General features: G+C 35.8%; 1 protein-coding gene across 1 annotated transcript in view; it reads left to right on the forward strand.

Annotated features, from left to right (window-relative positions):
* The window catches only part of Epha6 (EPH receptor A6), a 917,349-nt gene that overhangs the window by 370,297 nt on the left and 529,602 nt on the right, over positions 1-17,450 (forward strand). The window contains exon 5 of the mRNA XM_038345322.1: positions 12,030-12,365. Within this exon, the coding sequence (XP_038201250.1) occupies positions 12,030-12,365 (336 nt within the window). The remainder of the gene's footprint in view (positions 1-12,029; positions 12,366-17,450) is intronic.

A 17,450-nucleotide genomic window follows, 5' to 3' on the forward strand; every position in this document is an offset into this window, starting at 1 on the left:
TAAAATAGAAATGTAATGTCATTTTTAGTTTTAAAATCTTTTGGGAATCATAAACAAGATATTACAGATGAAAGTTTACCCTTTTAGATGATGAATAGGTGTTGAAATATTAAGTTCAGAATTATTCAAGTCATAGGAAAATGATGATAATTTATCATTTTAGGTTTTCCTAAGTTTAAAGCATCTCTTTTAAAAATTCATTATGTTTCATTCTTTGAGAATTTGCTACATAAATATAATAGAATACTATCACATTCTCCAATAGGACTATACCTTTCCCTAACTTCCCTAACTGCTCTACAACCAACTTAATATTGTCATTTTCTCTTTCTTCTTTCTTCTTTTCCTCATTCCTTTCTTCCTTTCTTCCTTTCCTTATTTTGATAAGCCACTATGTTCAATTATTCTTGCTTACATGTACTTGGTTTAGGTCTCATCCATTGGAAAGCTGGACAATTACCAATGGCTACAAACTCAAAGACAAGCCAATCTTGTTTGGTGCAATGGGGTTTGTGATTTTGGCAGTATATAAAAGCTTTGTGTGAACTGTTATTTATTTACTTTTCTGAATGTGAATATATTATATTAAGTTGTATCATTAGAGTGCTTCTAACTCAGTTTTTCTCTCCAATAATGCAAATATTTGGTTGGGTCTACTATGCATGATGAATTAATTCTTCATTGTATTTAGATTTATGATACATATGCTCCTGTGTTCAATTTACTTTCTGCCACTTAAAGTAACTATATCAGAAAAATTTATTAAAGAGCCTCATTTCCACTTGCATTGGAAACATCTTTGTCCTGGTATTCACCTCACTTGATTCTGTTGCATACTTATTCTTGAAACTATATGGCTTGTCCTAACATCCTGGTGCATTAAAGTCACCATGGCCAAGAAACTCAGGGAAGGAATGGATTTTTTTCAATTTGTTAGTTATAGCTAATCATTGAGTAAAGTCAAGGCAGAAGTTCAAACTATATTTTTAAGCAAAAACCATAGAGTAGTGCTGTTTGCTGCCTTACTCCCATGTCCATGCTTAGTCAACTTCCTTAAATGGCTCAGGATCACCTTTACAGAGAATGATGCCATTCATGGTAAACTGGATCTTCCTTTGCCAATTAACAGTCAAAATAATCCCCTATAGACATGCTCAAAGGACAAGGTGGACTAAAAAATTCCTCAGGTTAGGTGTTCTTATAGATGATTCTAGGCTATGTCAAATTGACAAAGTTAATTAGGGCATGACTTTTGGTCTGAAACATTGGAAATCTCCATTTTGCCCTCTTAATCTACTATTTTATGTTATGACACTGGTAGTTGTTTTTCTTCCTCTGTTATATGTGGACTTTATTCATGTCTGACTGCCTGTCAATGCGACCTTACTCTCTACCATGTTTAGAAACTGTCATCCGTAGGTGGATAGTGTTGATAATTTTGTATAGTCTCTGTCTTGTTTTCTGAGAGCCAAAGTCTTCCAGCCTGAGGGTTAAGGGTTTAAAGAAACTGACCACCAGTAAACCCCACAGAGACCTCCCTACTCCACTGACTATATATATCCTGCTGCCTTTGCAAATGTCCTACTCCTCTGACCGCATATACTATCCTGCCTTTGCAAATTTCCTGGATTTCAAATATGGCAAGTCTTAGTAACAGAAGTTCCACCATTAGCAGCATTCTCTCCTTTCGACTTCTTAGGGATGTTTTTATTCCACTTTTGCAGGATCCAGTATCAGTTCTTAGGACAGTTGTTTTCTAACCAGTCTTACATAAATGTCGCCTGTCCTTTTTTGTCATCATGTATTATGTTTTATGCACTATATTGTTATTTAAAATCCTTGCTTTATTTCTCTACCTTCTTCACTATTTACTGTCATTTTATCACACAAGACTACAAGAGTCATGGGACCAGTGATGCTTTTTGCAGACTGCTCACAGCTCAGAATAGTACCTGGCATACAGAAGGACTTTAATATTTGATGAACAGAGAAACTAATCAGTCCAAGCTTACCTTGCCATATCCAGTTTTATTACTCTCAACCTTCACTTCCTCATCCATCCTTGCTCTGTTTTCCTTACCTTGATGAACCTTCATTTATCCATGCTTTCAAGGCAGGAGCCCTAACTGTACTTTAAACCAAGAACATTCAAGGTCAACACTCATCTTTCTCCCTCCAATGTTAATTGAATCAAGATGTTTGAAACAGTCCTACTAACATTATTAAATTAAATTATTGAAATACTTTTCAATTCATCAAAGGTAGTAAAAAGAAACAAGTGAAATATGAAATGTTTTCTCTGATATATATTTCATGGGGGATCTGTAGAGACTACCCCGTGACATCATAAAAACAGTATAACTTGGAGCACCGGACTGAGCTCCCAAGGTCCTGATGAGGAGCAGAAGGAGAGAGAACATGAGAAAGAAAGTCAGGACCGTGAGGGAACCTCCAGCTGGCGACAGATGGGGAAGGTGACTGAGCCCCACATTGGAGCACTGGACTGAGCTCCCAAGGTCCTGATGAGGAGCAGAAGGAGCGAGAACATGAGGGAGAAAGTCAGGAACGAGAGGGGTGCGTTCACTCATGGAGACGGTGGGACAGAACTAATGGGAGATCACCAACTCCAGTTGGAATGGGACTGATGGATCATGCGACCAAACCCGTCTCTCTGAATGTGGCCAACAGCGGGGGCTGACTGAGAAGCAAAGGACAATGGCTCTGGGCTCTGATTGTTCTTCATGGACGGGCTCTGTGGGAGCCTTCTCAGCTTGGTCGATCACCTTCCTGGAGCTGGGGGGAGTTGGGAGGACCTTGGTCTTAGCATAGAGTGGGGAACCCTGATGGCTCCTTGGCCTTGAGAGGGAGGGAGGGGAGGTATGGGTGAAGGGGAGGGGAGGGAAGGGGGAGAAGGAGGGGAGGGAAGGGGGAGGAGGAGGGGAGGGAGGGGGGAGGAGGAGGGAAGGAGATGGAAATTTTTTAAATATAAAAAAAATAAACCATGAGGAGAAAAAAAAAACAGTATAACTCTGTGATCCTAGCACTTTTACTTTGGTTTTTCTCATGACTTTAAATCATCCGGACGCTGCTTCTATAGAGCAACTGAACAGGTGCCGCAGGATTTACCCATTTAATTTACATCGCATACTTATAAAGGATTCAACTGAATGTAAAGCACGCATGTGCACACCTCTACAGCATACCAGTAAATATACTGTTTGTATTGTGATTGCCTGAACATGTAATCAAATACCCTGCTAGTAAAACAGTTTCTTGCAACTTCATTCTTAATACACAAGAAAATATCATTTCTTTGTATTTGATATACAATGACAGTGATTGGGAAGGAAGCATAAAACTCCAATTTACTTTTTCTCTAAAGCGAACATTGTGAAGCATGGTTTCATTATTGCTGGAATAATTGGCCACTTCAGAGAGTCATTATTTTCTCCTTCTTATTTTGAGCAGAATAAATGCTTCTTGCAGTACAGCAGGTGGATTCTTTCCTTTCAACCGCTCGAAACAGGACCTACATTTCCTGGATGGGGGCAGGGGCCTCTCAATTAGATCCTTCTGCTCTGCTTGCTTACTCCTTTCTAAGCCTTCCTTTTATTGTTTCCTAATACTCTTCCTCAGAAACTCAAGTTCTTGGGTCTTGACTGTTCACATCACAAAATAAAGCACAAAAGCAAAGGTGATGGTTGAGGTGACTCACTCTAAACAATGTTGAAGCCACAATTTTGCAAAAGTAGGAAAAGAAGAATAAAAGCAAAACTTTTTTATTATCTCTAGTAGGCTTCATTTTATACTGTATCTGTTTTGTTATAGAATGCATCTCAAAATAGGAACTAAGTATATTGAAATATTGTAATTTCAAAAATTAACATGGCCCTTTGCATTAATCAATCCCAGCTTCACCAATAAACAAGATGTCATCTGAGTTTCACCAAATATTCTAGCCCCACTCACCTTAATAGATATTTCAGCAGAGTTTCATTCACTAAATTATCTGCAAAATCTATCTTTATTGGAAGAATTACTAAGAGGAGAGTCTGCTGATGATGGAGAAACAGTAAAAACCTGTTGCTATTGTGAATTTCTTCCTGGCCTCTGCAATGAGACATGGAGAAAATATCCCCGTTAATATTATCAAATTTCACATAAGACACTAATTATTTAAAAGCACCCATAGTTTCAAATAAAACATTCATAATTATCCCATTATGTTATGTGTTTCCCAGAAGATTTATTAATATTGTTAATTAGTCATTAATCATTTAATCATTAATTTATTTTGTTTGAATCTACTCATGCACTGTTTTACTTTGCTCTGCCAAATTATGGTAAATTAATCCTTCTGTATTTTTGTCTTCCAATTTTAATGGATGCTATTTTAAAGTAATTGAATCAAGTAAGAAAAGGGCTCAATGTAAGTCTACATTTTTCTTTCACAATAATAGGCAAATTGTTTAACACCAAAGACCTAAAAAAAACCTCATTTTCTAGCTTATGTTTTTCCATTTATTCCTCATGTGAGCAGCTATAATACATTTCTGTAATTCATTTTGGTAGCATTACCGTTGATTACATGAAATACGCCATGTGAAATACTAAGGACACTCTTTAGATTTAGGTACTTTTTTTTTTTTTTTTTTTTTTTTTTTTTTTTTGGTTTTTCGAGACAGGGTTTCTCTGCAGCTTTTTTAGAGCCTGTCCTGGAACTAGCTCTTGTAGACCAGGCTGGTCTCGAACTCACAGAGATCCGCCTGCCTCTGCCTCCCGAGTGCTGGGATTAAATAGATTTAGGTACATTTTTAATGCATATGTGAGAGGTATAAAAGTGATCAGGTCTGCCAGAAAAAGGCAGAGTTGTCACAAAGGAGATTACATCTAAACTTGAGTAGAATTCTTCTGTAATGCAGAAAGTAAAAGCAATCTATAAACACAGAGGCATTCTTGGTGACATTATTTCTGGAAAGACGTGAGCAAACATCCATTCACCCCTGATAGGGTAATGATGACAGGCCATAGCCAGGAGACCTCCAAATACCAAAGTCCAGTTTGATGAATCAGTGCATTATTTTGAGGTTACTTATAGAAATGTGGGTGATGGGTACTAAAAGAAGTAAGGATGATTCAAATGCAGATGCTACAGGTAAAACCCACCCTAGCAAAGGCAACAGCTCATGAAAACTGAAAACATAGGCCTAACTACATAACACACAGGGAGTTCAACAGGCCAGAGTCTCTCTTCTAGGGAACTCATTTGATCTGAGCTTCTTCCAGGTTGCTCACTGGAATCTGTCTCTACAACAGTCCTTATTCTTTATATAATTTTGAAGAGATATGGCTCTAGGGTATGTTGTCATTTTATAGACTTCCTGAGGCTTTTTGTTGTTTACTTCCTGAGTCAGTAGGAATATCTCCCAGGAATTTCCAGAGTCTTTCAAATGTACTGTATCCTAAAATGTGTTGAAAGAAAAAATGTTGACTAATAGGGTGAAACAAAAAGGAAGAAAATATTAAAGAATAGAATATGGCCCAGTTATGAACACTTATAGACAAAGTAGGAAACCTTGGATTTCATTCCACAAGTGATATTTAGTCTATTCATTTATATCTTTTATTATAAATCTTTAAAAATAATTACAGTCTAAAATTTTACTTAATCCTTCAAACATAGTACTAAGAAAATATTAATGAATACCTATTCTTCCTTTTAGAAATAATATTAGTTACTTAAATTAAATGTGAGAATAATAAAGAAAAGAAGGCAATTTGTCTTACTATGAAGGATGCAAAAAAGTACACAATGCTGAATTCTGAGTGTACACAGAAGTTTTGTCCCACCCAGTCCCACAGCTGTTAAGTACCAAAGAAATACAAAGAGGCATACATTAATGATAGATGATTTGGCCTATTGTTCAGGCTTATTACTAACTACCTCATACAACTTAAATTAACCCATAATTCTTATCTATATTTAGCCACATGGCTTGGTACCTTTTCTTAATAATGCATTCTCAGATTGCTTCCCTATCTTCTGGATAACAACTTTGTCTCTGCCTTTCCTCTTCCCAGAATTCTCCCATCTGGTTGCCCCACCTGGACTTCTTGCCCGGCTATTGGCCAATTAGCATTTTATTAATCCAATATGAGAGACTAATCCTTACAGAATACAAGAGCAATATCCCACACCATCTGAGAATAATTTACTTTGATAATATATATTTTAATTTATTTCCATTTCAGAGTTGGTCAATTAATTTTTGTAAGAGGAGTCTCCTGTAGAGACTATCAAGGATGGCTAATGTGTGTGTTCTAGTTTTTTGAGTTGACAGTAATTTAAAGAAAATAACTGCACACATGCTTTCTAATTCTTCTTTGCCAGATTTCACCTATGTGTAGACTGCAATGTGGTCAAGTTACAGCAAATATAGAAAGGTTCTCCTTAATATCATGCCATTCCTGACTGACTCTCACATAGCTGTTGTACTTTCTTATACTAATTGATGTGTTTTTGTTATTTTTCATCAAATAAATTGTTGTAGTTCTTTCCTTGTTCAAGGTTGGAATCACAGTTTTTTGCCTCCATCCATTTCCAGATACATAAATATTTAATGCAGAATTTGAAAGTGAAATAAAAACAGTGCCCTGAAGTCCAATATTCTCTCAATAGATGTCCTTGTTAAATATACTTTAAAAGATTTAAGCTTATCATTGCATTAAAAATGCAATTGTCTATAAAAGCCAAAATCAATATTGAGAGGTGACAATATGACTTCTACAATTTTAGCATAGCCTGTTTAGAGATTTGAGAACATAGGATATTATTAAGGCCTAAAGTTGCACTCTTTGGATGACCAGATACATTTACCTCTATTTAATTAAAATCACAGTGAGAACACACTTACCAAAATATTTACTTAATCGTTTCTTGAAGATCAAATGGATTCTTTAATGTTAATTCAATATATATAAACATTGAAATATTAATCTATCATTTTTAATATCATCTACATGAAAATTTTGCTTTATGCTAGGAATTAGTATTATTGAATACCTTAGATATAATAAAATAAATAGGGTAGCAACTTAAGTACTAGAAAATGGATAAAAGATTACACTGGATCATGGTGTCATAAATTGCAGTCTCTATTCCTATATATCTATCTCTGTAAGTCATCATCAGGACAGATCATCATCAAGGCAGAACATCAAAGTGGGAAGGGTGTTGGAAGCAAGTGCTCACCTCATGCCAGCAAGGACGCAGAGAATGCAATAAAAGGACCAAACTTTGAAAATCCCCTTCAAGGACACACCCATATTGACCCTTTTCTTCCATTTACATTTCAAGTAATGAGTTTGGCACCATAACATTCAACACATGATTTTAGAATTCAGATTTAAACCATAATATGTTGGTCTAATTTTCTTTACTATTAACAACCAAAAAGTAACCAGATCATGGCAGTGCACGCCTTTAATGCCTGTACTCGGGAGGCAGTGAAAGGCAGATCTCTGCGAGTTTGAAGCCAGCCTGGTTTACAAGAGTTAGTTCCAGGACTGGCTCCAAAGCAACACAGAGAAACCTTGTCTCAAAAAACCAACGAAACAAACAAACAAATACAGCAACCCAAAAATGTAAAAATTAAATCCATCTTTAGCTGTATGTGTGATAATTTAAATAGATATTTTAAAAAAGACTTTTTAAGAAATAGCATATTATAATAAAAATGGAAATGAAACATCACCCAAAAGTTGAAATGTAATTCTTAAACTTGCTTTACTTCTCAGTCAGTCTTTATTTATACTAGTGGTTCTCAACCTGTGGCCTGTGATCTCTTTAGGAGTCAAATGACCCTTTTACAGGTGTCATCCAAAAGCATCAAATAACACAGACATTTACATTATGATTCATAATAGTAGCAAATTTACAGTTATGAAGCATCATAGAAAATAATCCATGAGTGGGGTTACCACAACATGAAGAACACACAGGTGTATTAATACAGTTGTATTAAAGGGTCACAGCAATAGGAAGGTTGAGAACCATTAATTTAGACCATTCTGTAGAATTCTCGTATTTCTGCAAACGCTTCTTAGATTATAAGATTCAATGAACCAATGTTGAGGAAATGCTGGAGTCAACACAGCAAAACAAATTGTATTACTTTTGATCCAGTGGCAATGGGCCAGAAGACTCTCATTTGAACACTGAATTTGGCTTTATTTGATATCATCTGGGATTTCATATATTGCACAGAGATATTTTGAAAGACACAGCTACACATAAAACAATTTTCATTTAAGAGAATAAACCATAATAAAACAAAAAGCTATCACATACCCAGACTCTGTGGAATAAGAGGAAGCAACGCCTGTGGAACCTGATACTTTCTGGAGAAGAGGAAAAGAATAAACAGCTGTCCTGGGTCTCTGGCAATTTGCTTGAACATTGGGATTTTATTCGTTCAAAGTGTAAAGAGAAAATCCAAATTGAAGCAAAAGATGTTTATGGGTAGAGAACCTATTTGAAAATAATATTACTAGTAGAAAGTGTATTAAAAACTGAAGTTCATTTTATTGTGAGCTTTTTACATCGTGGATCTGATAAATGCTGCTACAGATCAGAGTAATTGAGCTCTCATTATTAAGTCAGTCTGGAGGACGAGGATAAGAGTTGTCTTCTATTCAATATGAGTTATTTGTTTTCCCAAAGAAAAAACAATCATCATAAGGAAATCCCTAAGAGTTTTCAATACAAATATCTCTAAATGCATTTTTGCTGCCATGTTATGTTTTCAGGGTGTCATATAAGCTTTGTATAATTTATAAATGATAAAAAACAATCAGGCCACATTCAGAAAAGCCCAGTGACACATAATTTATTTGAATCTGAGGATTAGAATTAATTGTTTCTCTTAGTTCCAAGTTCTAAATCTTAGTAAATGATTCAGTGCATGTCATTACAGCTTAATATTTGCATGAAATCATAGTTTAGCTGGAATAATTTAACAGCAATTAAAAAGCTATTTAATCACCATGCAAATTGGTGTGAGGGCCCTTGAGTAAGAAGGGTGCCTCTATTTTTTAAGTTTTTAACATATGTCCAAGCAGACAGTTATATACTTGTGGACACCCATAACATAATTGGTAGTGTTTACTAGTTGTGGACTTATGTGTGAATAATAATTCACGTTATTAATTATAAATAAGAGAAAAATCATCAATATGAATGTCTCACAGTAAGGTATTATTAGAAAAATGAATTTTTATCCCCCAAGCATAAATTTAGGAGGAAGACAAAACACACATTTGATCCTGTGTTTCTCTATATTTTCCTGCCTAAAGGCAGGAAGCCCAATGATACATGAAATGACATAAAATAAAAACTCAACAACCTTTAATAAAAATTCCCATCACATTTTTAGGACTAGTGTTGGGTAATAGAAATACGGGTTTCTGGAAGATCCTGCCTATATGTGACTGACATCAGAAGAGCATAAGAGGAAAGAACAGCCAGACAACACTTCTTAGTATCGCACAAAGATTTATGATATGTATTCTGCTCATTAACAGTTCATAAGAGAGCTTGTTGCCATGCCTGCCTTCTCAAGTCATGCACCATGCTCTCTGTTGATGTGCTTTTAAAACATATCTCTTCCATGCTTAAAACCTTCAAGTCTGGCTGGGAAGATGGCTCACTACATAGAAAGGTCCTTTTTGTGATGGCCTGAGTTCAAATCTATAGAACCCACATCGAAGTGGAAATGCATAGAGGAAGCTTTTATAATCCTAGCTCCCCTAAAGAGAAAGAAAGCAGACAGGGAAAATACTGAAAAACATGTGAGTTATACCCAGTTGAAAAACAAACGAAAAGATCAAGTCTCAAAGAGATAGGAGGTAAAAACTAACACTCAAGGTTGTCTTCTGACCTCCATGTGAATTCTGTGGCATGTCCTTCATACAAACACACACACACACACACACACTATGCCTGCACATACACACATGCATGCATGCACACATACATGCACAAACCTACACGCACACGCATACACACACACACACACACACACACACACACACACACACCCCTACACAATTCCTTCTGTTGAACACTCGAAAATTTCTAGCTGCTCTAGGTAGTGTAACTATCCTGAGTTATTTATGGCACCCCTTGCTAGTCCTTACTACTTACTTCATGGATCCTTCATGGATCTGTTTATCAATCCAGCTGTATCCCAGTCTGTTCCATGACTTTCAAAATTTTTTACTACAACAACATACTTTTGACCCCTAATACTCCTCCCATGTACGCACCAAATGTACCGGCAAAGGTACCAGCGGTTTTAGGGGTTAGTGAATAACCACGATAGTCCTTTATAATAAATCAATTTTAATACAAGGGAAAATAAGGAAACTTACAGAACCAAGGGTCCAGCGGAGCAGAAGGTACGCAGGGGAGAACCAAACGGGCCTCCTTCCGGCGCCCCGATCCTATTTAAGGGGTATGCTACTCCGCTGGGGCAGCCACACCCCTGAACGCAGGGATTGGGCCAGCTGCCCCAACACTCCCATACTCTGACCAGGTTTCTTATTACTTACAATGCTTTCTTTTGTTGCTACCAAGTATTTAAGTTCCTTCTGATAGTTTTTTACCTCAATTCCTGCCTGTTAACATTCTAAAATTCTAATTACTATCATTTGAATCCATTAATCTAAGTGTTTTTTTTTTGCTTTTTCACTAAATATTAGCTGCAGTGAAGCAGAAATTATGTCTATCACATCTATCATAATATCTGTCACATAGTAGTCACTAAATAAAGTATTAATTGAATAAACAAATGACTATAACTTTATATTAAAAAGATGTGTAAATCACGATTTCAATTTCTGTCCTAAGAGGATATTGTAGAATTCTCACCTACTGAGTAGTTTTTATTGACAAAGGAAATTTGAATAACTATTCTGGGTTTCTTAAAACTGATCTTCTAAGTTGTGACACAGTGTTGGTTGTTCCAGCACTTGTATAAAATGTTATTTTTCAACTCTGTCTCATAAACAATATTCTCATAGTACATAGATTTCATGGCATTAAAACAGCCCTTAACACAGAGTTTGGCACTGATGATACCCTCAGCTAATATTTGCTCAATGAATGGAGAGAAACTGAGGTGTGAGGGATTCACCTGAGTATAAAGGTGATTGGCATACAAGATGACTGGTAATAAAAAGTTGTTGAGTTCTATGAGAATTGTGATATCCATAGAAACCTAGAAAGAATGTGTCCTTGATGACAATTAAGGGAGGCTTGGCTGAGCCTTCTTTAGGGACATTTTCACAGTTAAGATCTAGGTTACTCGTGCTTAGTGAACATTATCTAAATAAAAATATAGGGGTTTGACCCTATGTCATAATGCATGTATGGCTTCAAGTTGACAAGGCACTATAAAAAAGGTTTTCGGAGTTTTTAATTTCCATTTGCTTTGATTTCTAAATAATTTGACCACCCTAAATTTAAGATGCTTTTTCTCAATTTTGGAAAATACATTCTATAAATTTGGCAAAGAAAATGATGGGTGTTTTGTCTCTACAATATTGACAGTATTAGGAAGGAAAGACTGAACCCAGTATGCTGAGTATACATACCCCAGATGGTTTCAAATTGTAAAAATGATAATATAATTAATGAGACTATAAGCATGGCCATCTCATAATTTATAATTTCTATTTATTACATATTTTACAGCAAATAAACCTTAAAAGTATACCTTGGAAATACATGGACTTTGACATTAAGTGTTGGAATTTGAATACTCAAAAATTAAAAATATGCTGTATTGACTCTTACAGATCTCTTTTAACGTCATCAGATATTTAAACAATTTCTTATAGTTCCTGTAAGAAAATGACCTCCAACTATTGTTAAAGATCAGCAGCATGTATTCATGAAGATTTCAATGTATTACCACCATTCCTTGTTCTATACATGTACATTTTGTTTTCTCATTGCTTTTTTCCAGGGCCACCCTCAGCTCCTAGAAATGTGGCTTTTAACATCAATGAAACAGCCCTTATTTTGGAATGGAGCCCACCTAGTGACACAGGAGGGAGGAAGGATCTCACATACAGTGTAATCTGTAAGAAGTGTGGCTTAGACAACAGCCAGTGTGAGGACTGTGGTGGAGGACTCCGCTTCATCCCACGACACACTGGACTGATCAACAATTCTGTGACTGTACTTGACTTCGTGTCTCATGTCAATTACACCTTTGAAATAGAAGCCATGAATGGAGTTTCTGAGCTGAGCATTTCTCCCAAGCCGTTCACCGCTATCACAGTGACAACAGATCAAGATGGTAAGTCCTTTTGCTGGTCTCTCAAACTGTCTCCCAGTTTTTATTATGCTTAACGTCTCTGTCAGGCTTGTATTCAGTTTAGTTGCAATGTTCATGCAATACACTACATTCCTTTTCAAGGCGAAGAAAGAGATTTGTTATATATTACTTAAGCTGTACGGCCAGATAAGATAAAATGCTTCTCAGTAATGGCTATTCGTCTTTTTAATATAGTCAAATACTAATATTTATTAATAAATGTGTACTTAATTTTGACAATGAAAGCTAGCTATAAATAAAATGTTGCTAAATGCACTGAGTTTTGATTGGCCCACTTTTGCCACCATCCTTTTTAAATCTCAAATAAAACAAATGGTACCATTATTTAATTATAATTAATGCTTATTTTAAAAACATTTCAGCTAACATTTTTTAATTGTATCCAGCTTTATTAAAGGTAATTTTTATCAACAATCATGGTATTTCATGCAGGACATGGACCAACAATCACTAATGGTATATAAGAACTTCCAGACTCCCTTCTTGTGTAGACTACCAAAATCAGAAAGCCACAGTAAAATCAGATTAATTCTTAATTAAATGTTTTGAAAAAGAGGAGGAGGTCAGAGTTAAGGGTAACATTTAACATTGTGATTGTTGTTTAACAACTTTACACAAGCCAACCCTGAATTTCAGGAAATTATATAAAAAATGGCATAACTATCAATCTGAAAATCACAGTCTTTTACAAAAGGAATTGTCACTCTAGGACACTCAATGTCATCTCTACAAGTCTAGATTGTCCAATAGACTCAATAGACTGGCAAAACCAATTTTGGGGGTCAGTTTCCAACAGGTCTCTGGTTTTAATGGAGTTAAGTCTATGTTGATGGTACAGGAGGACAAGGATATAAAAATGAACTTAGAGTTTTTCCACACCGCAAGGCATTTTGTGTCATGGAGGCTACATATTCAGCATCAGGTTGTCTCCAAAGAGGCAACAGGTCGTCCTTCAAAATTATCAGAGAAAGACATTTTCTGTCATTAATCCAGTTTGGGAGACATTTTGTTAGTGACACATGACCCAGCACCCCAAAAAAGTAATGAAGTGTTCTGTGTGTTAACAACATAGCTTTGAGAAAAGTAAAACAAAATTCTGCATTTTATAAAAGTTGATATAAAATAGTAATTGAAGCTGAACAGTCACCAGAAGTTCACAGATATAAAAATACAGTATTTCACTTGGCATCTCCTGCGTCTTCAGCTTTCAGTGCCTTGTCTGTTCCCATTTCTTGTCTGTTCTTGTCTGTTCTCTGTTTTCTACAGGATTATGCACATCCTTACCAGTATCAGCTTTCCTCTTCTTCCCCTTGTTTACCATCTCTCCCTGCTTCACAGGCACCATTTTAGGCTTTGGTTCTGGCTTTAGAGGAGCAGGTTTAGCATAGAGCCTTGCAGATATCTTCTCTGTGGCTCATCCCTCAGCATGGCTTTATCTCCATTAACATCTAGTTCAGTCTTTCTTTGAAAACACCAGCGGTAGAGTACACTAATTTGATCCATCCAGGGGTCTTTCTCACTGCTTTTTCATACCGTTCCCTGCTTACATGTTTAACCATGAAACTATACCCCTTTGAACAAACACAGTCACACAAACAGAGATAAGGACACACACACATACAGGCATGTATGCACACAAGTACGCACACATTGAAATGATATTATCCTTATGAGGTTATGAAAAGTACTTAAACTGACTTAAAATGTGATAAATTTAATTAAGTGTACCCATTATTTCACTACAGAATTTCATTCTGATGCAACCAGACAAAAACACTTGTACCTTTTTGCATCTTTAATTTTTCTCCAGCATAATTATATTACATAAAGTGATAAAGAAAATATACAAAGATTTAAAACATCTTCTAAGAAGCAATTAGAAAATTTATGGATATATAACAGACTATAACAGAAAACATCAATAAACACATATGATACAAATTAAAAAAATAAAACTAAATTTATACACTTTGTTAGTTTCTATATAAGCTGTAACAAACACAATGAACTCTATGACTTACAGAAGAGATTTCTTTTTCACAGTGCTATAGGTTAGAAGTTATCAAAAGGACTGATTCCACCTTGAGATGGTTTGCTAGGTCTTCAAATGGACAACTTCTCCTATGTCTCTACATTGTCTTTCCTCTTTATCCAGTCTCCTAAAAGCCTCTTCATGTATGGGCATCAGTCATTTAATTATCATCATCCATATGATCTCACATTTCCTTAATAACTATTCAAAGACTTATTGCCAAATATATCATATTGCTGGAGGATGTAAAAAATAGTTCGATGGTTAATAGCACCTGCTGCTTTTCCAGAGAACACCAGTTCAGTTTCCATCGCTGATGTTAGCATGCTGACAGCTCTCTGTAGCTCTAGTTTCTGGGGATCCATTGCTTTCTTCTGTCCTCTGAGGGTAACTTTTATATACATGGCATGCACTTATGAATACATGCACATCATAGAAAAAGACAAGATCTCCTGAGTAAATTGGGAGCATGGGGACCTTGGAGAGGGTTGAAGGGGAGGGGAGAAGTAGGGAAGGAAGCAGAGAAAAATGTAGAGCTCAAAAAAAGAAAAAAGTCTTAAAAAAGAGGACTAAATCTGATTGTATTGGAATGCTAGTCAATATTAAATAGATTCAAACTATCAATACATACATCTTGGATGGCCCTCAATGACATGATGCTGATTTTATAAGGCAAGCTCAAAAGGATGCATACCATATGATTCCATTTGTATAACATTTTTGAAATAAAAAAATACAGAATTGGAGAAAAATAGAGTAATATATTTTGGAAGAGTGATGTGGCCTGGGTAGGGTAGCAAGAAAAGACCCTATGATCATCCTGAAAACAGTCTGTCTTTATACTATATGACAAGATGCTATAGATGTGATAACACACACACACACACAACACACACACACAGTGAATGTACCAAATGTCAACTCTAGTTTTTCTTGTTGTACTTTACTTATGCAAGTAGTTAACATGGGGAGGAGTTGAGCAAAGGACAAATTGGACCTTTCTGTCCAGCGAGTTTAGTGATTTTTAGTGACCTTCAAAATTACTTCAAAATGCCAAGTAAAAATTCTTATACTTATGAATATGCCATAATAAAATTTTCAAAGTTATACTACATGTATATGAGACAGATGAAAAAATTGAATAATGTGAAATATACGTAAATCCTCTTGCTGATAAACTTCAGATTTGCCTTCAATCAATAAAGTCAAATAAAATATTTTGTTGTGCAAATCTTTGTATTTGCATTAGCAGATTATTTCAAAGGTGACTACTGCTACTAACTAGCCTAACAAGATAACCCAATACATTCTTGATTGGATAGTAGAAATCAAACAATTATGGTATTTAAAGTATCACTTTAAATAAATATATTTATAAACATGTTTGCATAATTTCCTTCATACATACATCAGACTTTAATTCTGATTGCAAAAAGCTCATTGAATCTACTTCTCCATCACAAAGAAAATAATATAATGCTTTATACTTTTTATATTTTTAATTAATTAATTTTACCCTCCCTGCCACAGTTTCCCCTCCCTTCTCTCTTCCCAGTCTCATCCTCATCACCAACTCTGTTTGCATCCCCCCAAACTCCTTCATTTCTCTCCATTTCTGTTTAGAATAGGGCAGGTCTCTCATGAGTAACAAAAAATCATGGTATATCAGTTGCCTTAAGACTAAGCACTCTCCATATATTAAGCCTAGGCTTAATAGAGACCCAATACAAGGAAGAGGGTCTCAAAAGCCCTGTAAAAGAGTATGAGAGAGCTCCTGTTCCCCATGCTAGTAGTCTCAAAAGAGGGCCAAGCTATATAACTATAACATATATCCCGAGTGCCTGGGTCAGTCCCATGCAGGCTGCCTGGTTTTTGGTTCAGCTTCTATGAGCTCTCCTGAGCCCAGGTTATATGATTCTGTGGGTTTTCTTGTGGTGTCCTTGACCCTCTGACTTCTACAACAATCTTGTTTCCTCTCTTATATAGAATTACTAAAATTCTCCCTAATGTTTTGTCTGTGTGGCCTGCGTCTACTTCTATCCATTACTGGATGAAGCCTCTCTGATGACAATTGGGCTAGGCACCCATTTCAGACTACGTATGTGCTATTGCCAGGAGTACAAACTTGGGTCTTTCCAGATTCAATGCAATTCCCATCAAAATCCCAACACACCTTACAGACCATGAAAGACCAGTTCTCAACTTTATATAGAAAAACAAAAAACCCAGGGTAGCTAAAACAACCCTATACAATCAAAACTCTTTCAGAGGCATCACCAGCCCTGATTTTAAGCTCTATTATAGAAACACAGTAATAGAAAAACAAGGTATTGTCATAAAAATAAAAGTGTGGATCAAGGAAATCAAAATTGAAGACCTAAATGTAAATTCAAATACCGATAAACATTTTTTATTTTTTCAAAGAAGCCCATATTATACATTGTAAAAAGAAAAGCATCTTCAACAAATGGTGATGGTTTAACTGGATGTTGATATGTAGAAGAATCCAGCTCTATCCATATCTATCACCTTGCACAAAACCCAATTCCAACTGGATAAAAGACCTCAACATAAATCCAGACACACAGAACCTGATGTGGAGCAAAAGGAACACTCTTCACTGCTCTTGGTAGTGCAAACTTGTACAGCCACTTTGGAAGTCAGTGTGGCAGTTTCTCAGAAAACTGTCAATCAACCTACCTCAAGACATAGCTATGCCACTGTGAAGTTTATACCCAAAGGATATTGCAAATGACCAGGATTTGAGTGAAGATCCCATATTAAGCCACTTACAAATGCCTGTAAATTCAGTTACACATGATCTGACTCTTTCTGGTCTTTGAGTGTTGTAAAGAGGCCACTTATTTGTTTTCCCTGCTGCCCAAACTCCTGAAATAATCACACAGAAACTATATTATTTAAATCACTGCTTGACCAATTACTTAAGCATAGTGCTAGCTAGATCTTACATCTAGAATTAACCCATCTCCATTATTTTATATTTTACCATGAGA

This window comes from Arvicola amphibius, chromosome 10, assembly GCF_903992535.2.
Source record: "Arvicola amphibius chromosome 10, mArvAmp1.2, whole genome shotgun sequence".
Classification (NCBI taxonomy): Eukaryota; Metazoa; Chordata; class Mammalia; order Rodentia; family Cricetidae; genus Arvicola; species Arvicola amphibius.